Consider the following 24,461-nt stretch of genomic DNA (forward strand, 5'->3'; position numbering starts at 1 on the left):
TTGAGTTAAACAAAGCTCCTCATGTGAGAGCTAAATATATAAATATTAGTGGGAGTGGCACAGGGAGAGATGAAGAAACTGGGATATAATTTTTAAATATAGTTAGAAATATTTGAAAAATCTTTGAAATATTGGTTATCAAAATATTTTTTGAATATCTTTAAAATATTTGAAAAAAATCTTGAAATTTTAGCAGATATCCTATTACCCACTATATCTTTGATTTAATAATATTTTATTGTTGGTTTAGGAAGAATAAATTAATTAAGACTAAAAATCTTGAAAGTTTGGGAGGGAAAAAAAAGATGAAGGTGTCCGCTACTTTTTTTTTGAAACGGAAGGTGTCTTCTATTTTTATATATATATAGATATAGATATGTATAGTACAAATTTGGAAACTCATTTTACATATCATATATTGTTGGAGTTACTCTTAGGCCCATAGTTTTGTAAAAATGAAATAAGTTTTGTTTTTTGGGCTTAACCCAAGGTTAGGCCGAACAACAAAGGCCCATAGCTTTTAAAAAAGAAATTATTTTGTTTTTGGGCTTAACCCTAGGCGGTTACTTAGAACTACTTAAGGTTCTTAAAATCGGACCGATCATCAAACCGAAAAAGTCTTCGATTCACGGTTCAAAGGTTCAATCGGGGTTCAAACCGGGTTCGAACCGGTTTTAATGTAATGAATTATTTATATATATATTTATATTATATGCATATAATATGTAAGAAAATTTCATAAAAATACAATATATTCAAATAAAATACCATTTTAAACAAAGAAAATCTCATAGCCTAGTGGTTAAAGCCTTTTTTAATGAATAAAAGGTCATGAGTTCAAACCCTACAAATAACGAAATTTCAAAAATATTTTATTAACTTTAATAAATGATCGAACCGGTCAAAACCGGTCCGATTCTGACCGGTTCAACCGAAGAACCGGCCGGTTCAACCGAAAATATCCCGGTTCATCAATTACCGGTTCTGACACCTCAACCGGACCGAACAACCGGTTCTGACACCTCAACCGGACCGAACAAGTGGCCGGTCACCGGTTGGACCGGTCCGGTTTTCAAAACCTTGGAACTACTGGATCAAATCGTCGATTGGGGTTTGGCCGTTTGGGGAGGCTCCTTCTTTCCTTCTTCCTAGTCTCATTCCTGTAAATAAATCCTTGAGACAGAGACGTTGAGCATGACTCTCCATCTGGGCGTACAATAGGTGAGTTTCCGCAGAAGCATTAATTTCGTCAGCTCTTATTCGGCGACTGGTATTCCACTCAACTGGTTTTCAAGGGAAGCATAGCATAATTCCATGCTGTCCCCAAATTTTCCCTGAAGAGTCTGAATTCTCTCTCATTCCAAACACTACCAAAAACCAATTCTCCTGCCATGAGCTGCAATAGTTGTCGTGAGGGTTCTATAGTCCGCGACGACGTAACTGGGTGCTTAGTTTGCTCATGGTGCGGCGCCGCCCAGGGATTCGACAACTACGATGCCCAAATCGGCGGCTTAAACGGTCCACAAGGCACCTTCGTTCGCCTTGGCACTTCAGGTACTGGCAGCACCCTTAATTACAAAGAAAAGAAAATTTTCGAAGCCAATAAACTCATTGATGATTTTACCTTTAGACTTGATTTGAATGCTGCTGACTGTACGAAGATCAGAACCATGATCGAGAAAATCACCGAGGGTGAATTCGGTCAAGGCGATTGGTTTCCGGTACTAATTGGTGCTTGTGCTTATGTAACTATGAGAAAAGATAACAGTTCAATGTCTATGGCGGAGATAGCGTCCGTGATTGGATGCGATGTCCATGAACTTGGTAGGATGATTGCGCGTGTGGTCGACTTTTTGAATTTGAAGATGCCTGCATTTGATATTGTGAATTCATTCAAAAGAGCATTTAGAAACTTATCTAGCTTCAATGATATTGCCAGGGATAAATTGGATATGATGCTGAAGCAGGGGATATTTTTGATACAATGTGCAGTCAAGTGGTTTTTGACCACAGGGCGGAGACCACTTCCGTTGGTGGCTGCAGTGCTTGTGTTTCTGGCTGAGGTGAATGGGATTGAGGGTGTAAAGATTGAGTCCGTGGCTAGGGAGGTTCACGCTGCAGTTAATACGTGTAGGAAGCGGTATAAGGAGCTCTTGGAGGCTCTTGTGAAGGTTGCGCAGGCATTGCCATGGGGGAAGGATGTGACAACCAAGAATGCTGTTAAGAATGCTCAGTTTATTATTCACCATATGGAGTTGAAGTCAATGGAGAAGCCTGTTGAGAAGAGCTGGAATGACGTGAATGGTGCAGGATTTGATTTGGAAGATGTGGTCAATGACTGTTTGAGGAAGGATGTTGAGTATGGGGCCGATGTGAACTACAAAGAAAATGATACACGGTATTTTGAGTTGGAAGATAGAAGTGGCTCTTCAAGATCGAGTGATGGTGATGTGGACACACTTAAAATTTCACATGAGTGCTTGTCCATGCTTTATGAGAAGTTTTCGGATGAAGCACGTTGTGGCAAGTCCATTGGAGAGAGTAGAAAGGCTAATGAGAGAAAAAGGAGGAGGAGGAGGTTTGAACTACTTACATGCTGGGACTGGTGGAATGGGAAGTCAGAATTGAGCAAGAAACTTTTACTTAAACAAATCTTGGAGAAAGATGTAGGAATGAATGCTTTACCTCCATCTTTTGTACAAGGTTGCATTGCACTTGAGAGGAGGAGAGAAAAAATAAAGGCTGCAAAAAAACGCATTAATAGGATTATGAATCTAGCAGATGCTGATGCAAGTGAAACTTCCAATTTCAACTTCCTTGGGAAGAAGAAAAGGAAGAAACAAGTTAGTGAATTTGATTGGGAAGATTTTGTCATTGAGACCCTTCTGCTTCATCAGGTGGGAGTTGAGGAAATTGAGAAAGGGCACTACAATACCTTGCTGGACTTGCATGTCTTCAATTCAGTAGCAGCAGTTCCACGTAGGGCGCGATAATTATTTGTATATGTGCCTTGGTATCTACAAGATCAATTTTCAAGCTAATAGCATGACTTCATATATATTTTCCCTTTCAGAAACTTCTACTGTGAGATGTGTGCAATTTGTGATAATTTTTATTACGGAACTTTAGAAGTTATATGAGTATAGGTTCTTACTCTATCAACAGATCTGCATTAAAAAAAAACATATATATTTCCTCATATAGGTTTGTACTCTATCAACAAATCTGCGTTAAAAAACATATATATTTCCTCTGGTTGTTCACATATTGGTGCATACATAACTGCATATATTGAGATGAAAATATCTTATGTTTCCATTTGTCACTCCCTTGTTTGGCATTAAGAGTTGTCACATGAACTTCCCTTTCTTACATATCTGAACTGTAAGAATCTTGTTTCTGATAAAATTAATCTTGTTGTTTGCTGTTGAGCTGGTTGTTTGAATAACAATGGATCAATGATAAATCTTTGTTACTTATAGTAGTTAATATAATCCTCCTCCTCCTTCTTCTTATTTGTTACTTATAGTATCAAGTTTTTTTTGCTGCTGGTTAATATAATTAATCCATCTTTTTCTTCTTCTAAAAAAAATTTTGATCTGACTTTTAAACCTCACAAGAAAATTTGAAATTCTCAAATGTCCCACTTCCCCCTACCTCCTCTACATTTTTTCTCCTCCAATTCCAATTTTTTTGTTCTGTTTTTGTATGCAGTTCTATCGATATTTACATCCATGCCCATGGATCTGCTTTTGCCCAACCCGATTTTGACGGGGGATGGACAATGGTATAAGGTAAGGCCGATCCAGGGCATGGGGCTTTGTATATGGTGATTATCCTTGTTAGGATAACAACTGGTGTGGTGATGATGCTGACATAGTACTTCTGCTAGGATTTCTAGGAGCTTTGTTTTCTCACTTTCTGGCTGTAACATCCTCCTCTTATATGCTCTTTGTCTAGTACTAGTCAATCTACTCTTTAGAACTTGTAATTTTGAAGGTTAGAATCCTCCCAGTCACTCTACTCTTTAGAATTTGGAATTTTGAAGGTTAGAATATGCTCACAGATGCTAAAATTAGAAGATATTAAAATAATATCATCAAAAAATATGGTATAGGCTGCTTGTGTGCACGCTCGATGCAGTTATACTCCAAGATTCAGTAAGAATATCAAGAATGGTGGGACAAATGATGGATCTCTAGGCTCTTCCTCTTCGTATTCGTGTTCCTCGTTGCAAGGTGTGAGCTTCTCTTCTGGTAATTGTTTCTTTCAATGATTTTTGTTTGTTTCCAGCATCATAATTCGTTCCCATTAATTCAGAAATTTGATTTGATATGGGATGGAATGGGATTTCTCTTCATTTCGGTTTGGAAGTTTGCTCTTGATGAATTTTGGAGGATAATTTGTATTTATGCCGTTTTATTTTGGTTCTTTGAAGTTTGAACAAGTACCACAATGTATTTGGATGGAAATAATAGCATATTTCTGTATGAAAACGTGATTCGGTGATACTGTTTTCAGTCAGTATTTGGTGGGATATTTCAATGGTCGCATAGTTACTCATGGATTCAAGATTTGGTGTAGCGTTACTGAGAAAGCTGTTAATTACATTCTCTTATGTTTATTTTTTCAGTCAATATTGTAATATTGAGGCTACAGTCATATCTATGCATAGCACGTATTTAATGGCACTGTGAGGATATGTAGCCAATTGATTCATTGAAGCAATGAGTCCTTATCAAAGTTTTGTTGTTTAACAGAGTGGTTTTGTGTGTCTTGGTAGTAAAGTTTATGAATAGTATTTAAGTTCAATTAATCCTACTTATGTTCAAGATGGGCAGAATTTATGAATTAGAAGGAATAAGACTCGTCTGGAGCCATTTAGTTTTGTTTGGAAATAGTACCTAGCCAAACAAGGATCGCCCCTTGATAAAAAAGCCCTATGCTGTTAAAGACACAGCATGGTCCTTATTCTATACATAAATTTCCCCAGAATGGGACTGACTTCAACATTTAGAATCTGAAAACAATTAATGAGCTTTAACGAAACTGTACCTCATCTCAAGAGCTGATGTAGGTTGTGCAAATAACTTAGTATCAGTCCATCTGGATTGTTGAATTTGAAAATGGACTCTTATCCTTTTTGTATGCATGTTTAATTGCCTTCTCTTTACCGATCTCACTTACTATTTGGGTTTTGTTTGACTTATTTCATTTCTGTAATTTTCAAAATGCATGGCATCTAACATGAAATATGAACTACCCTATCTGTTTTCTGTACAATTTTGGGTAATATTTTCATTAGTGGCTATGCTTTGGTTTTCCTTATGTGTGTGAAATTGAGAATGTTACATAAGAATATGTGCAAGCACAAATAGTCATTGGAAACATCAAGGCCTGAAAGCTCAAGCTATGAGTACTGCCACAGAAGAAAATTTTGCATCATCTAGGGGGATCGTTAATGGGAATAAATTAATAATAAACCTGATCATCTTCTTGTTCATGGTATCTTGGCTAGGTATGTTGAACTAGCACCTTGGACCAATCCATTTGCACCAACGTAGAGAACTAGAATGTGAAATGAAGGACATAGTAATGTTGCTTGCCGCTGTCTTCCTTCCTTTAGATTTCAATGTAAAACTTGCAGATTAGACAACTCGGTGTGGGCCAGTTTCCTTATGTTCTAACTTCTAATGGTCCTTTTCGTATTAATCTCTCGGTATTTTATCTCTACTTTCTACAGTATAGTTAAAGTAATAAAGATTTAAAGATATTGGCTTTGCCTTTTCCATTTATCGTAACAGGGGCCTTCAAATGCTATGTAGTGTTTACCAAAGAAAACATTTACATATACTGATTTAAGGAGCACGTATGGTACTGTCTTATAAAATCCGTAGACAAAATAATTTTGTGCTGTTATATTTATGCTTCAATGCAAAGGTTTAAAAGAAGTTGGAACTTATCTTTGTGTTTCTTTTACAGTGTTTTCATTTATTTTTAGATCCAAATTGATTTCAAATTATGGATACTCTTCACATTGCTGCCCAAGTGACTGGACATATGTAGAAGCAGAATTGAAAAAGCATCTTGGAAGAAACTTTCTAATATATGGTAACTCTTTTCCCCCACTTCCAGTCTGCTGCATACCATGTACTTAGTAAAATTTATAATTTTTTTTTCATTTGATTTTCTTACTGAACATTCATAGGTTCTCGTTTGTGTTTTTAATTTTAAGTGCATTTTCAATATTGTTGAAGGGAGAAAGTCTCAACTGGCAATCTTAATGGGGGTGGTCATTGTGCTATATTTGACTCCTGAAAAGGGGCAACGGTGGCACCACTAATAGTTAGTTATTTTTATTTGTTATATGTTACGATGGGGGGCCTATTGTCATGTTTCATATATGAAAGTGGCAAGGATGAAGTTATTCTGAAAATTTGTATTGTCATACTTGATTTGATAGCTTGGATTCTAAGTAATTATGGCAGTAAGGTTTGTTTTCTTAGCAGAGACTACCTTGATCTCTACCTGTAGTAATGTGACAACCCACAAGCTCTTGTGCTTATAATGACATCAACTTACCTGTTTTGATTTGGGTAATTCGTTCCACAGCTGCTACTGTTGCTAATGCCCAGCAAGTCCCTGATTGTCAAAAGTAACACATCGTCAGTGATCCAAGTATGTGAACTTTGATCCGCGTTGAGAGCAAAATTTAACACAGACAGGAATGTCTATGCAGAAGCAGATAACACAATAAGCAATCACAATTAACATTAGTAAGCTTCAACAGCATTACCGGCTACAAGGTTGTGCCACCAAAGATGAAAAGGCTCTGATGAAAGCTGTGGCAACCCAACCAGTTTCAGTTTCCATTGGCGCATTTCAGTTCCACGACAGCGGTATCTTTGGTGGGCAGTGTGAGACTGTAATCATGAAGCCCTTGCGGCCTACTGGTGGTCTTTCATATAACCCTTAAAGGACTCCATAAGTTTCAAAATGTTGACAATAACAGATTCTGCAACGAATTGAAAAAGAATTGGCTTCTATATCTCATACTTCAAACTATTTACTATCCATGAAAATATTTCATATTCTGGTTCGTAATTTTTGAAATTACTTCCTGATTAATCCTTGCTCTTCGCAATAAAGTCTAATCGGTAACCTGCTTCATTGACTAGATATAAGATACACAATAAATTTGTTGAAGAAAAGATAAATAAATAACCAACCTGGACAAGAGAATGAGATGAATGGTTGTTCTTGTTTTGGTCTTGCATTGATGTGCTAACTTTTTGCCTACCTGAGATCATTCATAACACCAAAAGCACACCAATGTAAAATTAATTAAATATTTCACAATGCAAAGCTTGCTCTTAGTCTTTGAGTAATAATGGATAACAACAAAGCATTACTGTATGCACAGCCACCGCATATGGATTAATTCATTATAGCAAGTAAATGATGCCAATGTCTAAATAGTTTAATAATATATCTATACATATGTGCTATGATGAACTTCCCATCAGCTCATCAACTTTGAACTTTTAGTGATGATCACAATTCAACATATATGCATATTAAGCTACAAATATGACTAAGCTAGCAAGATGAGTCAAAATTGGAATTGGCGCAGAGCAAATTTGACTTAGATTGAGCCAATGATCTGAGCAGGTTCAGGCCGATCAGTGCATTTTTCTCCAGAAAATGTTCGGGTCAAATCAGGTTCATTAGACTGAAAACATTCTACACACAACCCATTAACTGCAACTGTATATTGGAATATTTGTCTGCCATTCTGGAGATGACTTCCTAAATGCAAGTCCTCCACTAGTTGATGGCCATGAAAAGGACAGCTCAGTAGAATTTCTCTATAAAACCCTATATTCATTCGCAATGCTACCCATTGAAATGCACTCAGAATTTTAATATTTTAATTTTCATGGCTACAAAATGTTTCCCTTCCATCATTCTGGTCTCTCTTCTGCTTATGTTAGCCGTTTGTATTCCTTATGTATCATGTAGCCTTCTTAACGAGGAACGCATGTTGAAGAGGCACGAGGATTGGATGGCGCAACATAATCGCATCTACAAAGACGCAGGAGAGAAGGAGAGACGCTATATGATTTTCAAAGAGAACGTTAAACGAATTGACGCTTTCAATAATGGAGTTGATAAAGGTTATAAACTAGCTGTGAACAAATTTGCTGACCTAACCAAAGAGGAGTTCCGCACAAGGTATACTGGCCTTAGGAAAATGCAACCTCCCACGTTGAAACGCACACCATTTAAATATTCGAACGTGACCGCCGTTCCACAAACCATGGACTGGAGAAAGAAAGGTGCTGTCACCCCTGTTAAATATCAAGGCAGCTGTGGTAAGTAGTAAATCAAATTAAAATTCGAGCAATAAGAGTATAATTACTAAGCCAGAGTTTGGCATTACTTATTTTTATCAGCTTAATTCTGCTCGTTAGCTGGCATTGCTTACTTTTACTACTCCTGCTCATTAAAGCAGAAGCAACACCAAACTCAACCTAAGTCTGTCAAGCCATTTTATCGACAAAAATTCCATTAAAGATTGTCACTAATGTGTTGTAATTTTGAGCATCAGGGTCTTGCTGGGCATTTGCAGCAGTGGCTGCTGTGGAAGGAATTACCCAGATCAAGACAGGAAAGTTGATGTCGTTATCAGCGCAAGAGCTTGTGGACTGTGACACTGGAGGTATAGATGCAGGTTGTCATGGAGGTCTCCCAGACACAGCCTATCAGTTCATGCAAAAACACCGAGGCCTCACAACTGAAGCTAATTACCCATATGAAGCACTAGATGGTACTTGCAAAACTAAGACAGCTGCCGCCACCATAACTGGGTACGAAGATGTGCCAATAAATGATGAGAAATCTCTGTTGAAAGCTGTGGCCAACCAACCTGTTTCTGTCTCTGTTGACGGCAATGGGTTCCAGGCCTACAGCCATGGTATATATAGTGGGGATTGTGGAACAGATCTAAATCATGCTGTTACAGTAGTCGGGTATGGTAACTCTGGCGGGACTAAATATTGGCTGCTCAAAAATTCGTGGGGCGATGACTGGGGCGAAAAGGGATATATGAGGATTAAAAGAGATGTTTCAGCTAAGCAGGGGGTTTGCGGCCTCGCCATGAAGCCTTCTTATCCAACAGCCTGAAAGGAAAAAATATGGTCTGGGCTGTACAAGTATACATAGAATAGTTGTGTCCAAAATAGGACTTCCATAATTAACATAAATAAGATAAAAGTCAGCTGAATAGCCTGCAACTAGCAGCAGTCCTGTATTCGTGTACCCTAGACCTCCAATCATCTGTGATTCGGCCAATGAAGTATATGTAACACTGTACTTTTATATCTGTGATTTGGCCAATTAAGCATATGTAATACTGTACTTTTACTTCTGGTTTTGCTTATATATAACACTGTATTGTTCCTTGATCTATGTCTACGCTTATGACATCTTCTTTGCTCCCAAAAAAACTACTAAGCAGTGACACAAACTATTGAATAACAGAAGCAATTTAGCAGCTTATCAGAACTCGCCAATTGATGCGAAGCAGCAGTGGAATTCGGCAATTTATGCTTCAATTATTCAATCTCAACATAATAATTCAATGAAAAATTAATTTTACCGAATACTTATACGCCTTTAGAATCAAAATCATTACCAATTTGAGCTTCTCGAATAGAACAAGATAGTACAAATTCTCATCTGCAAGTTTTTAAATTTTGTTATTATTTCTTTATTATTCTAGGCAAAGGCATCAGACTCCCTGTCATCCCAAACTACCTTAAACAGAGCCAAAGATACTATAACCAGAAGTTCAATCAGCCACAACCAGGGAAGAGACTCTTCGGTAACTCACACCACTGACTAGTACACAGTATCACTTGCTTAACAAAAAAAAAAAAAATCATCATTAGCTTTCGCTAGCATCTTGAAAAAAAATAGTGTCAATTACATTCATCCACTATGTAAGCTTGTGGACCGAAACTTAAATAAGTCAAATATTCCAATAAGGCACAAGCCAATTATATTAAAATATAAACCGTAATCTAGTTTTGATTAGCCAGACATCATCCACCATTTTGACTAAATAAGTGCACGAATTTAGCACATACCTCTTCACATTCTAGAAGGGATATACTAATACAGTCATAGCCAATGCCTGAGCATAAGAGTTGCAAGCCATGTGGATAAGCATTGGGCAATGAATTGAAGACATGCAAGTCCAGCAAGGTATTGTAGTGCCCTTTCTCAGTTTCCTCAACTCCCACCTGATAAAGCAGAAGGGTCTCAATGACAAAATCTTCCCAATCAAATTCACTAACTTGTTTCTTCCTTTTCTTCTTCCCAAGGAAGTTGAAATTGGCAGTTTCACTTGCATCAGCATCTGCTAGATTCATAATCCTATTAATGCTTTTTTTGCAGCCTTTTATTTTTTCTCTCCTCCTCTCAAGTGCAATGCAACCTTGTACAAAAGATGGAGGCAAAGCATTCACTCCTACATCTTTCTCCAAGATTTGTTTAAGTAAAAGTTTCTTGCTCAATTCTGACTTTCCCATTCCACCAGTCCCAGCATGTAAGTAGTTCAAACCTAGCTCCTCCTCCTCTTTTTTCTCTCATTAGCCTTTCTACTCTCTCCAATGGACTTGCCACAACGTGCTTCATCCGAAAACTTCTCATAAAGCATGGACAAGCTCTTCCGTGATTTTGCTGTCAGTTGAAATAATATAGGTAACCTTTTTACATAACAAAGTTTTTCAAAACTTAAACTTGTAAAAAACTATTTGTGGTCAATTATGTCACAAGAAAGGTTGAATGAATTGGCTATGTTATCGATTGAAAAAGAACTATTAGAGAATCTTAAATATAAAACTTTAATTAGTGATTTTGCATCCCAAAAATGTATGTTTTGTGCAGCAAGTTTATGTAACACGTACACTAAAACCTTTTCTGGGGTTGATGGAGCAGGAATGCGATTAACTGACGAGGTGTGTCTAGGAATCCTTGCTAGCATTTTTGGTTAAACACTTTGGCACTCACATTTTTAATGTAGATATTGTAAGCTTGACTGCCTCACAGATCAACACACACAACTGACTCTGTGATTCCTGCAACTCACAGTCAACAACCAGCACAACAAACTAACACAGGAAATAACACAAGAGTAGTCGAAATACAAATCCAGCGGCACAACAGTTAGTAGCTACTAGAATCAACTCAAAAACCCAGATGAGAATCACACACAAAATCTGATTTTTTTCATTCGTAAACATCCAAGAGATACAAGCCTTTTTGTTCTAGAAAACACAAGTACAGAAGACAGTACAGAGCAGCTTCTAGACAATATATCCTAGCCATACATCTGTCATAATCTAATATACATTCATTAACAAATTACAGTAAATTTCCTAAACTAACCTCAACATTCCAACAGATATATCCTTCCTTTTCCTGGTTGTTTGACTTATTCGGCATGTGCATTTACCGCTTTCTTTCTTATGAAATAGATTTTGCAAGTTGTACAAAAGACAAGAGATCCTGAAAAGAATCTCCTTTCTTGCCCATTCTCTTGGTGGCTTAATTATTTGAAAGATATGCCGTTGCTGTTCTGTGATTCTGCCAATGGCAGTGCTAGTACAATAGCTGGATTGGAGCCAATCAATTTTTTTACATTGGCCACTCCACAACTTTGAGAAGGAGAAAGCAGGTTTGTTCTTGAGGGTATTGTTCTCTGAATTTGAGTTTATTCTATGCAATAATTACCAATGTTTATGGCAATAAAGTTCCAGTTTGGCATTTTTCTCTGATTATGCTCATATTATTTGCCCTATCTCTCTCATGTTATTGTATTGTACTTCTGAATCTTTAATTAGAGAACATGAAGTTGGTTTTTTACTCTCCCTTTTGAAATGGTTCAAACTGTGGAAAAAAATATTAAAAAAAAGTTTGATAATGAAAAAATTACAAATTTAAGCTTGCGATTGAATAATTATGGGTTATACTAGAAATGGCATATAGCGAACATGTGACTTAGTGGTAGAGTTGCAATGGTGCAATCTAGAGGATATGTGTACAATTCCTAGAAATAACCTCTCCATATATTATGGGGGTAAAGTCTATGTACATTCTACTTGTTCTTGGCCGTATCCACTATGGGAGCATTGTGCACGCGATAAAAAAATAAAGTGAGATTTTTTTTTAATTGTAATATTTGTTGAAAAAAAGAGTTATTTTCCTAGCCGTTAGATGACGGCTAGTGGTGTCCACTGGAGGAGACCAATGTTTTTTTGACACTGGATCTCCCCCAAATCCTCCTCGCCGATGGTAAACCTGGCAAAGAACCTCTTCTTCTAAGAATGACATCAGACTGTCAAGATACGATATTTATGTAAGTCCGATGCTCGTTTGTGAAAGTTATCTGGTTAACCTCTTTTTTTTCTCTTGCAGATCAGCCTTGGGTTTTTTAGATGTTGGATGGTTTACGACAAATGTATCTTATGATCGTTGTCATTTTGCATGTCATCTTTTATTAATGTCTTTTGATTGTTTACACTAACATTTTGTTTACGAGTCAATCTTAGTTTTCCAAATCAGTTTCTTTGACATGGACTAGATATGGTTGGTTGGAGGACGTCCTCCATAAAGAGAGACAGAACTTGTCAATATGACTTTTAGGGTGGTTGAAGTTTAAACTCTTATAGTCCGTGTAGAAGTAGCCCATTTAGTTTACAAATAAACAAATATAATATTATGAATGTATTAGCAAAAATGGTCTTTGGTGGAATTGCAAGTTGTAGAGCTCAGGTTTGGTTGAATTCAAGATTTCATTACCTGTCCATGGACTAGCTCTCCGACAGCGAGAGTGTCAAGACCTTGTAAGATTTAAATGTTTTGACTTCTCCTTTTACCTTTCCTTTATTGTCAAGTAAGGTCATGGAAACTGGATATGATTTTGGGAATGGCTTTACAACTTTCAAATGGAATGTTGCCATGAGTCTTGAAAGCCCAGATAGAATAATAAAGCAAATGAAATATGGCTTAAAATTGAATATTAGAAAGGATTTTTATTCCTGTGATGCATATACATCATTTGTACCTCTGTTACTTTGATTGGCAGCCGCATCGCCGTTCTTTGGATGGTGCCATGCATGTGGTGTATGTGGAGTATTGTCCACCAGTTCCCTCTGATGGAGCTCAGTTTCCTCCAGAAGCTGCCAAAGCAAAGGAGGCAGCACAGAAGACACCTAGACTCCAGAATACAGTGGAGTATCATGAAATTTACCCTCCTGTGGCCTGCGAGTGCCCATGGTACCATACCATTTGTCCATGATGAAGAGGAATGATTTACTTTGTTTGCTATCAGAGGAAATGATACTTGGCCTACAGCAGCCAGGACGGAAGAGAGTTGATGTGAGCTTTCTTCACTCAGCATTCTGGCCTTTCTTCGCCCACAACAATGTACATGTATTCTCAAATCCCTCCTGTACATACATGTTTGCATTTTTCTTTTTCTTTTTCCGGCCATGTTTGATTTTTTCGTTTCATTGTAATGCTTAACTTCCTATGAATTTAGGTTAACAAAATGAATGACTCGACAATGCCGGCACTGGAGTAGTTTCTCATGTTGTAGACTGTAGAAAAAGATATTTGGACAACTTAACTTCTTATTATTTCCGTAAGAGTATATATACAAGAGTCTCCCATGTGTGAAAGGAGAGATTACAATGAAATTACAATCAATCAAATTACTACAATCTTGGGATTGAATCAAGTCTACCGGATGTTAAGCTAATGAAATATTTACTTCCTATATGTCTACAACTAATATATACTTTCCTTATTTGTTTAACACTCCCCCTCAAGTTGGAGAGTGAATGTCAAGAACACCCAACTTGCGTAACATAACTGAAAATTTATCCTTCCCCAATGCTTTCGTGAATAAATCTGCAAGTTGCTGCGAAGAACTAACAAACTTAGTGGCAACAGTCCCGTCAAGTATTTTGTCGCGAATAAAGTGACAATCAATTTCAATATGTCTGGTCCTTTCATGAAAAACAGGATTTGCTGCTATATGAAGTGCGGCCTGATTGTCACAGTGCATAATAGAGGGAGTAGATTGAGCAAAGGATAAATCTTTCAATAAATACCGTAACCAAGTTATTTCGCAACATGTACCCGCCATTGCTCGATATTCTGCTTCAGCTGATGATAATGACACAATCTTTTGTCTCTTTGTTCGCCAAGATATCAATGAACTTCCCAAAAACACACAATAACCGGTAGTTGAACGACGACTAGTAAGACATCCAGCCCAATCCGAGTCACAGTAAGCAATCAAATTTAATTTGTTATCTGAACGGTACAACAGACCTTGATCGGGAGTGGATTTAAGGTATCGAACAACTCGAAGAGCAGCCTCCATGTGTTGAAGGCGTGGTTGGTGCATGAACCGGCTAAGAACATGTACAGAATAAGTGATGTCCGGCCGAGTGATAGTAAGATAGATTAGACGATCAACAACTCGTCTATATTTTTCAGGATCCTTCAACAATTCACTACTGTCAAAGAGTTTACTTTCCTCCATTGGGAAGCTAATGGGCCGAGTCCCCAAGAGTCCATTTTCTTTCAAAATCTCCAGTGCATATTTCCGTTGTGACATATATATTCCTTGCTTAGATCGAGAGACCTCTATACCCAAGAAAAACTTCAAATCTCCAAGATCCTTGATTCGAAAATGTCTATTGAGAAATTTTTTGAGAGTATTGATAGTTCCAATATTGTTGCCTGTGAGTAAAATATCATCAACATATATTAGTAGTGCTGTAAAGGAACTACCATCTCTGCGGGTAAAGAGGGAATAGTCAGCTTTGGATTGGACAAAACCGGCTGCAAGGATAGCTTATGTGAACTTGGCGAACCATTGTCGTGATGCTTGTTTAAGTCCGTAAAGAGACTTGTGGAGGCGACATACTAAATTCTCCCCCTGTCGCCGAAGCCCGGGAGGAGGAGTCATATAGATTTCTTCATGTAAATCACCGTGGAGAAAAGCGTAGTGGACATCTAGTTGATGGAGAAACCAATTCTGACTGGCAGCAATAGCCATGAGACACCGAATGGTGACCATCTTCGCAGTGGGAGAGAAAGTGTCATGATAGTCAATACCGGCCATTTGGGTGAAACCTTTGGCGACGAGGCGAGCTTTGTAACGCTCGATAGAGCCATCAGCACGATGTTTGATTTTATAGACCCATTTACAGGCAATGGGAGATTTGTCAGGCGATAATGGAGTGAGACTCCAGGTTTTGTTATCAGGAAGAGCAGCAAGCTCGGAGTCCATGGCGGCACGCCAATTTGGATCAGCATTTGCTTATGCAAAAGTATTAGGTTCGACTACACTGCTAACAGCATGAACAAAAGAAAGATGTGCCGGAGAATATCGATGGTAAGAAATAAAATTACAGAGAGGATAACGAGTACCTTTTTGAAGACCCGGCGTCGAAGACGAAGATAAGAGTGGAGGTAAAGTAACCTGGGAACATACAAAGTCACGGAGTAGGACTGATGGTTGTTTAGGACAGGTAGATATACAAGGAGGGATCGGTGGGGTTATGTCGTTGTGAGCAGCGGAAAGCGACTGGTCAGTGGATGCGCGAAAGGAAGTAGGCAAGGTGATATGGTCATTGGAGATAGGAGCAGATGTCGGTGATACGGGAGGTGGAGGTGGTTGGTCAGTGGAAGAGGAATCTGGAGGAGTAGAGTCAGGTGTGTTGGGGTCACATGCGGTAGGTGCGGAAGCTAAGGGTGGTAGATAAGGTTCATTGTGGAGGATTGGAAGGGGTGGGCCGGGTGATAAATTGTTATGGGAAGTTGATGGTGGTTCACTTTGAAAAGGAAAAGTATTTTCGAGGAAGAGAACATCACGGCTAGTGATAGTTTTATGAGTGGTGAGATTGTACAACTTGTAGGCCTTTTGGCCAATCGGATAACCAATAAATACACACTTGTGAGCACGAGTATCAAACTTGGATTTGGGATTGACATTGGTAGCATAGGCAAGACAGCCAAAGACTCGCATATGATGATATGTGGGGGCCTTTTGGTAGAGTACTTGATATGGAGATTTTTGGTGGTGAAGTTTTGTGGGTAAACGATTGATAATGTGAGCAGCCGTGAGGACACAATCTCCCCAGAATTTGATGGGTAAATGTGATTGAAAACGTAATGCCCGGGCAATGGTGAGTAAATGACGATGTTTGCGCTCAACAACCCCGTTTTGTTGGGGCGTATAAACGCAAGAATGCTGAAAAATGATGCCATGGTGTAAGAAATATTCACGCATGGACAAAAATTCACCCCCATTATCAGCTCGTATTTGTTGAACTTTAGATCGAAACTGAGTCTGAACATAAGCAAAAAAAAGACTTGAAAATGTGTTGAGTTTCATGTTTGTGACGCATCAAAAAAATCCAAGTGAAACGAGAAAAATCATCAACAATAGATAAGAAATAATAAGCCCCAGTAAGTGAAGGATTTTTATTCGGACCCCAAATATCACAATGTAAAATAGCAAAAAGTCTATCTGTAGAGATAGTACTGACTCCAAAAGGTTTACGTGTTTGTTTTGCCAAAGGACAAATGTCACAAACATAATTAGAAGAAAAAGAACAATCTAGTGAATTGCTAGCTAAGACTTCAAGGGAGTAGATGAGAGATGCCCCAAACGACGATGCCAAAGTTCTGGAGAAATGGAGACTAGGTTGTAGGCCGGTTGAGGGATGGTGTTGGCTAAAGCAACCAAGTAGTATAAGTCCCCACGTCGTTTACCCACTCCAATCGTCGTCTTCGAAACCAAGTCCTGCAAAACAACCCATGAAGGGAAAAAGGTTACTGAACATCGAAATCCATCTATGATTTTACTCACTGACAAAAGGTTGATATTAAAACTGGGCACATAAATGACATTAGTTAAGTGGTGGCTTGAGTTGAAAGATACAGTGCCGATGGAGGAAATAGAAGCCCTGTCCCCACTTGGTAAAGAAACGGGTGGTAAAGAAGAGTTGGGACTGCTTGTGGTCAGCAAGTGAGAAGAACAAGTAAAGTGGTCTGTTGCCCCACTGTCAATGATCCATGGACCATGAGAGGGAGCAAGCGGTGACAAACCTTGAGTGGCAGCAGCATGAGCCTGTGGTGGCAAGCTCGGGTTCTCTGTCATGACTGAAAAAATCTGCTGATGTTGTTGTTCAGATAGGTTTGGCATGGCATTTTGAATTTCTTGAAGAGATGTCAGAGCACCGGAACTGACTTGGTTGGCTGAAGAGAAATTGTGGGAGCGATTGTTGCTGCCGCGGTTATTATGATAGCCATGAGAACGACCGATACCTCCTTTGACCATGTTCTTTGGAGGCTGTCCATGTCGTGGATGCCCGGGAGGGTATCCATTGAGTTTCCAGCAAGTCTCTTTGGTGTGATGATCAACATCACAATAGGAACAATGTAAGGGAGGCCGATCCTGTCGAGTGCGAACAGCCATGGCAGCGGTGGTCGGAAGACGGGTAGAGCCAAGTTCTCTTTGCTTTTCTTCTTGAGAAATAGAAGCATAAGCTTGCCGTGCAGTAGGTAGAGGTTTCAGCAGTAAAAGTTGACCGCGGATCGCACTGTATGACTCATTCAAACCCATGAGAAATTGCATAAGTTTGTTGGTTTCATTCTTGGCTCCACACGTGCATGATATCTTATCACTATGTGAGGCCAATTCATCCCAAAGGCCTTTAAGTTTTGTATAATATTCAGCGATGGAAAGCTGCCCTTGGGTGAGAGATGCGATGTCCCGTTGAATTTGAAAAAGATAAGGAGCATTACCTTGTGAAAAACGTTCATGAAGATCCACCCATATTTCATGAGCGGTGGGAAGAAAAATAACACTGTCGGCAATATCTGCTTCTAAAGAACCCAAAATCCATGAAACCACCATGTCATTGCAGCGCTGCCATGTGTTGTTTTTGTCCGGTATTGGCTGCTTGAGAGTCCCGTCAATGAGGCCGATTTTATTCTTTGCGCTGAGACCAATCCGCATCGCACGACACCAAGTATTGTAGTTGTTGCCATTGAGTTTCTTTGATACCGGAATCAAGTTAGGATGGTCTGAGTGATGAAGAAAAAAAGGGTCACGAATGTCATCTTCACCTGAAGTAAGTTTGGGAATGGAAGATGAAGAATTGTCGTTGGCCATAGATGGAACGTAAAAAAAACTAGGTTTTGTGAACCTGCTCCGATACCATGTAGAAAAAGATATTTGGACAACTTAACTTCTTATTATTTCCGTAAGAGTATATATACAAGAGTCTCGCATGTGTGAAAGGAGAGATTACAATGAAATTACAATCAATCAAATTACTACAATCTTGGGATTGAATCAAGTCTACCGGATGTTAAGCTAATGAAATATTTACTTCCTATATGTCTACAACTAATATATACTTTCTTTATTTGTTTAACACAGACAGCCTAAAGCAACAAGAATCCTCCTGTGTCGTTGTTGTTAGCTAGCTTGTAGCTAAGAAGCGTATGAGATTGCACTTGACGTTGTAAAATAATTCGCAATACAGGATATGCAGATAATGGAATAATGTTTAGATTACTATAATAAATATTTTAAAATTATAAAATGAAAAAAAAACAAATTTATTTCTATTTTTTTTATGTGATCAATCTATATATATATAACTGAGGATCCACAAGGCTTCTCCTTAATTCATGGTGCCATGTGGACGTCTTTACAAAAAAGCCTATATAGATAAAAGAAAATTTTAAAATATATTAGAAAACTTTAAGACCCACAACCACACACATAAATATATTACAAAACTTTAATATCCACAACCACATTCATACACTTTAAGACCCACAACCACACTCATACAATTAATAGTATTCAAATAATTTTAAAATTATATTGAATTGTATGGGAATTTAATGTTTCATAGGAGTGGTTTGATGTTGTTTTGGTTTCTCAAAGGTCATGTATTGCTAATTATGAGAGTCTTTTGATATTACTCAATTAATGAAATTCATTTGTAGTATTTAGTTTGAAATTATTTTGTGTGTTTTTGACATTAATTACCATCATTTTGTGGGAATTTTTGTGTGTTTTTGATGTATTTTGTTGATGTATTGTGCATGTTTAGAGTTTGGTCAAGTTTAGTAGTCTGTTTGGATTGCAACATACACAACATGAGAGGCTTTTCTCATGCTATATTGTTCTAATGTGTAAGTAAATTCAACCCATTTGGTATTGGAACATGTAAGTGGTGACAGGAAAGCACGGTAGAATTCAATGAGTTGTTGAAGGTCAAAGTGATTATAGGCACAAATCTACCAGTCATACATAACATTTCAAAAATATAAATTCAAAAATCTTATTCTAAAAGTATTAAGAATTTTATTCCAAAAATATCATTTCAAAAATACTACTTATGCTACATTGTACTTCTCGATATTAAATGTCACTTTGTAGAGATTGTTGTACTAACCATACAATATTGTCTCATAAACATGTCTTTAGTGACCTATAACACTTTGTAGATACTAGCGACGCAAATAAAAATTGATAAACTCCTAACATACTTATTCCTTATGCATCAAATTTCTTACGCCCTATTATAAATTTTTTTTCTTAGCAAATTAAAAAACAAGTATTGTACATATTTTATCTTCATCTCACAATCATCTCTATTTTCTACAATTAAAGCTCTACTGCTCTTCATGTTAACAAAGTATCGAAAGACTTCCACACATCTCTATTTTCCAATCAAAATATGTGCCGCGCGAAGCGCGGGCATGCAACTAGTTAGATTTAAAATCTGTGGATTATAATTGTGAGATATTGTTGAAATTAATGTGTAGGATTCTAAGGATTAGTGTACTGTACGAGAACATCATTTTTACACCATTTGCAGCGCCACTTCCAAATTTCTACAAATTTAACTTGGTAAAATTGGACATCTTTGGAGTCTTTTCTGTTTTTATTTTATTTACTTTGGATTGTTTTTATTCTCTTTGGATTCTGTTTGCTAAATAAGAAATTGTAATAATCACACTTTTTACAATTTATTGCGCCGAAGACGACACCGTTTCTTGCTAACAAAAGCCCCTTTGTCTTGTCCAGCCGTCCCCTTACAAGGTTTTCCTCCATTTCCTGTGGGCGAGATATTGTTGGATAGAGAGATCAGCGGCCATGGCAGCTACCAAGGAAAGGGAGAGCCTCGTCTACGTCGCCAAGCTCTCCGAACAGGCCGAGCGTTATGATGGTATGGACAAACATACTCTCACACACTTTCTCAACTGTCTCCTTCATTTTCTCCCGAACCAAACAGATCATCCTAGTAAAGTCAATACTACTAGTGATTCTATACGGAAATCGTGCTTAGTTGTGTTCACTGATTGAGTCCATGAAGACCTACCTTCTTTCATATCTTCCACTAGATTTCCGTGGCATCCAAACAGCCTGTTATGATTAGTTGAATCCTAGGTATGAAGATTATCAGATCACTATTTAACAGAGCTACTCGTTATACCTGGTTTACTTTTGTTAGCGGAAACGATATGTATCGATGATCTAATGTTTATAACTTAAATATTCCTGCCTATATTTTCTCGTCAACCAAACAGAAACTTACATGCGGCGACTTCGATTTTTTTGTTCAATTATTTACAGAGATGGTGGATGCGATGACCAAAGTAGCGAAACTTGATGTGGACTTGACTGTGGAGGAGCGTAATCTTCTCTCCGTTGGCTACAAGAATGTGATCGGTTCGCGTAGAGCGTCGTGGAGGATCTTATCATCGATCGAGCAAAAGGAGGAAGCAAGAGGAAATGAACAGAACGCAAAACGGATCAAGGGATACAGACAGAAGGTGGAATCAGAACTGTCGAAAATTTGCAGTGATATTATGAGTGTAATTGACGAGCATCTGATCCCTTCCTGTTCAACTGGAGAGTCCACCGTTTTCTTCTACAAAATGTGAGCGGTTTTTCTATCTTGCATTTTCTTCCTGCTTCTTGTTTCTTTGCAGGGAGGATGTTGATATTTTTGGAATATTTTTTGCAGGAAAGGGGATTATTATAGGTATTTGGCGGAGTTTAAGTTCGCTGAAGAGAGGAAGGACGTTGCTGACAAGTCCATGAAAGCTTATGAGGTGTGATGATTGAATGATCTTGACTTTTACCTTGAATTATGCATCCTTTGGTGTTTTCCAAGCAAGGCAGACGGTGGTTAGTGAGATTTGGAAGTGTAGATAGTTCATTTTGTTGGACTATGTTAACTAGAGCATTGTCTTGAAATTTGAATGAAGACATTGGTTTTGAGCTTAGCATCTCATGAAAAAGCAATTATAATTATGATATCAACAATCTTTCATTTTACTTGCCTTGAGGCATAAAGTTTCCTTTCCTGATGGTAATCTTGGAAATGTTATGCAATATTTGTGCCTCTTGGACATGATTTCATCATTAAATCAGGCTTTGCCTAACCGTTTCGTTGTCCTTACGTTAATCGAGGTATATATTCCAATTTTTTGTGAACACCATTACCTTGGGTATAGACGAGTTTGGCTTTTCGTTTTGGTTAGATATTTTTTAGCTTTGCAATAACTTTTGTCATTCTCATCAGAGCCTTTATCCAAAACAATGTTGGGGTCAACTTCATAAACTCAGATGAGGAATTAGTGAGCATTCATATGATGATGATATTTTTTTAAAGAATGTGGTCTGAGCTGTATTTGTGTAAGGATGTGCTTGCGATATATTGAATTAATGATTTTCGCTCTTCTAATTTTTCCTTTTTTGCTAATGCATGCAAATGTTTCATTTCTTCCATTTTGCCAGAAATGACACATTGGTCTGATTTTCTTTAGTGATTTTCGTAATGCCCCTTAACTTGCTCCTAAGTCCTATCATATGCACTCAGTATGAATTACATCTATACATACTAATTATAGGTTGCATCTTAAGAAATCTCATAAGCTTGTAGACTGTGGCATCTGTTAATTAACTGCATAGTTGGCTATCCTTTCCCTGAATGGTTTTACTGTTGTCTAAAGATGTGATTTTGTTCACTAGATGCTTTATATCTTTGCAGACAGCTATATCTACAGCGGAGGCTGAATTACCTCCTACTCATCCCATCAGACTGGGCTTGGCCTTGAACTTCTCTGTGTTTTTCTATGAAATTTTGAACTCTCCTGAAAGGTAATTTTCTTATCTTTTAGGATGTTGGAGACCTATGATATCACTTTTTCTCTTCCTCCTTTTAACCTGGTAAATTGCTACGCAGGGCCTGTCACCTTGCAAAGCAAGCTTTTGATGAAGCTATCTCAGAGTTAGATAGCTTAAGTGAGGAATCTTATAAAGACAGTACATTGATCATGCAACTTTTGAGAGACAATCTCACTTTGTGGACCTCTGATATCCCAGAGGATGGAGGTAACTCATTACTCTTGGCAAGAAAAAGTAGTAATCTTCCTTGCGTTCCACAGTTTGGCTACTAGGGAAAAAATTAAGTAATTCACCAACTTAAAAAAGTTCCTTTTTTACTTTCTAATTTTTACATTTTTCTGTGTCTTTTGAGCCTAATAGTCGTGACCTGCCTATATTAATGCATTCAGAGTCTTTCTCGAGTGTTATGTAAGCACATTGGTTATATTGCTGCTTGCAATTGATTTATGCGTCATTAATCTTTTTGCAACTGATTTCAGTTTAGAGATTCTTTGCTTTAAGAGTGGTGAATAGAATATTTTTGGCGACTTCTAAACAATATCAGGAGGATGTTATAGACGTGTTGGCAAAATATGGACAAGTCTTAGTATTTATTTGCATAAAGATCGGGCACCTTATGGATAAAATGCCAAAAGTTTTTTTATATGTTTTCATATGTAAGACATCAGAGGATTCATTGACATTTCCATTACTGATTTTTGAGTACTCTGTGATTACTTTTTGGTTTGTTTTAGATGAAAATTCAATATTGCTGACAGTTAGGCCCTGGAGGTGATATCAGAATTGGGTTTGAGTTGGCTCTGGAGATCATATAAGTTAGCCTGAGCTTGGTTTGAAGTATTTATGAGCTCGTCCGACCTTTATATGTGATCCTCAAACTGTAGTAATTAGTACACATTTTTATTTTCATTGTACTAATGGATTTCTACTCCACTTACCTTGGCTTTCCTGATCAAAATAATTACGATTGTGGTCGCATATCATCTTTTTCTCCTGGCAGTGACCATCTCCATGATTTGTTTCCTTCTGTTGGTAGGTTTTGCATTCGTTAGTATCTTACTTGAAATAGATGACTCATTTTTCTCATAGGAAACAGCCATTTACTGTCACAAAGATGATGTTTTCAGCTTTAGTTTTAAGATTCTTTTTGGATTATGTTAGTCAATTTACATATTAAAAGCAAAAGAAGTGACTTTTAATATAATTTTGAACTTTTATCCTCAAGTATCCTCTTTTTTCCTGGGGATCATGGATTTTGTAAGTAATTTAGGTGACCTTCGTGTCATACATTCTTGGAAAAGTTATGGTACAATCATATTCCCTATCCAGGTTTATCTGGAAGTTGATGTGGTTTCAACCTCATATTAGTTCGTTGCTATTTGTATCCTCCCATTTTTCTTTGGAACTCATGTCCACGATTCTGATGCTATGCTCTCTTTTTTGTCAATTGTATTTTTTTTGGCTGGTAGACACTTGTAAATTTGTTAGTTTGTCAGCTCCTTTTCCTTTGCTTGGGTAGTATCCTTTTCTCCTTTTTTAATTCTTTGTTGTAGTTTGCAGTTAATAGTAATATATATTATTTATTGGTCTCAAATTCTCAATACTGCAGAAGATGCCCAGAAGCCAGACATCATTGCCAAAGCTGGTGGTCCTGAAGATGCGGAGGTATATTGTTTGATGCTTCTGCTAAACTTAAAAGAGTCGATCATACCTCACACTGCATTATCTTGTTTATCCTTATTTCCTTCGTTTTTTAATGTTCATTTTTATTTAAATTTGATTCTTGCAGTGAGATTGAGTATTGTTGGGGCTCGTTATTGTCCAAAAGATTTGGTGCTACTATAGCATAGGAGATTTATCCATTTTCTCATGAAAAACCGGACGTATGTTGATTATTCTATGGATCTTATGGTTGTGACTTGTGATAGTTGGATGTTTTGAAAGGCTTTCCTTTCTGTTGACCAAACTGAACAAATTATATAGATTGCTCTAGGATGCTTTCTTTAATCTACATTCCTCTTGCTGATCAACATTTTTACGTCTCTATTGGGTTTGATTATATCTGCTGGGGGTTTTTGAGATTTACTCGTATATCTGAATTCGTCTAGACTCGTTATAATAGGTTTACTATTTAAAGACTTTAAAAGGTATT

At 37.6% G+C, this 24,461-nt stretch overlaps 3 protein-coding genes and 1 pseudogene across 6 annotated transcripts; all 4 read left to right on the forward strand.

Moving 5' to 3' along the window:
- Positions 1–1,102: 1,102 nt before the first annotated feature.
- On the forward strand, positions 1,103–3,158 carry LOC119989778 (plant-specific TFIIB-related protein PTF2). Of its 2 annotated transcripts, XM_038835474.1 has the most exons (2): positions 1,103–1,554; positions 1,631–3,158. In XM_038835474.1, the coding sequence occupies exons 1-2, from the start codon at positions 1,460–1,462 to the stop codon at positions 2,991–2,993; spliced, it is 1,458 nt and encodes a 485-aa protein (XP_038691402.1). In that variant the 5' UTR covers positions 1,103–1,459; the 3' UTR covers positions 2,994–3,158. The 2 variants fall into 2 exon arrangements, with proteins under 2 accessions (XP_038691402.1, XP_038691401.1); XM_038835473.1 differs by having other exon boundaries at positions 1,103–3,158.
- A 2,322-nt stretch (positions 3,159–5,480) lies between these two features.
- Positions 5,481–18,582, forward strand: LOC119987833 (annotated as a pseudogene).
- On the forward strand, positions 7,940–9,465 carry LOC119989779 (senescence-specific cysteine protease SAG12-like). Its single transcript, XM_038835475.1, has 2 exons — positions 7,940–8,375; positions 8,612–9,465. The coding sequence occupies exons 1-2, from the start codon at positions 7,940–7,942 to the stop codon at positions 9,184–9,186; spliced, it is 1,011 nt and encodes a 336-aa protein (XP_038691403.1). The 3' UTR covers positions 9,187–9,465.
- Positions 18,583–20,181: 1,599 nt separating the features above from the next.
- LOC119989445 (14-3-3-like protein D) lies at positions 20,182–24,341 on the forward strand. Of its 3 annotated transcripts, none has more exons than XM_038834965.1 (7): positions 20,182–20,342; positions 20,750–21,056; positions 21,144–21,231; positions 22,173–22,282; positions 22,368–22,516; positions 23,919–23,974; positions 24,099–24,341. In XM_038834965.1, exons 1-7 carry the CDS (start codon positions 20,270–20,272, stop codon positions 24,099–24,101), a joined length of 786 nt encoding a protein of 261 aa, XP_038690893.1. In that variant the 5' UTR covers positions 20,182–20,269; the 3' UTR covers positions 24,102–24,341. The 3 variants fall into 3 exon arrangements, with proteins under 3 accessions (XP_038690893.1, XP_038690894.1, XP_038690895.1); XM_038834966.1 differs by having other exon boundaries at positions 23,922–23,974; XM_038834967.1 differs by lacking the exon at positions 20,182–20,342 and adding an exon at positions 20,413–20,563.
- The last annotated feature ends 120 nt before the right edge of the window (positions 24,342–24,461 follow it).

Source organism: Tripterygium wilfordii, chromosome 21 (genome assembly GCF_013401445.1).
Source record: "Tripterygium wilfordii isolate XIE 37 chromosome 21, ASM1340144v1, whole genome shotgun sequence".
NCBI classification, from domain to species: domain Eukaryota; kingdom Viridiplantae; phylum Streptophyta; class Magnoliopsida; order Celastrales; family Celastraceae; genus Tripterygium; species Tripterygium wilfordii.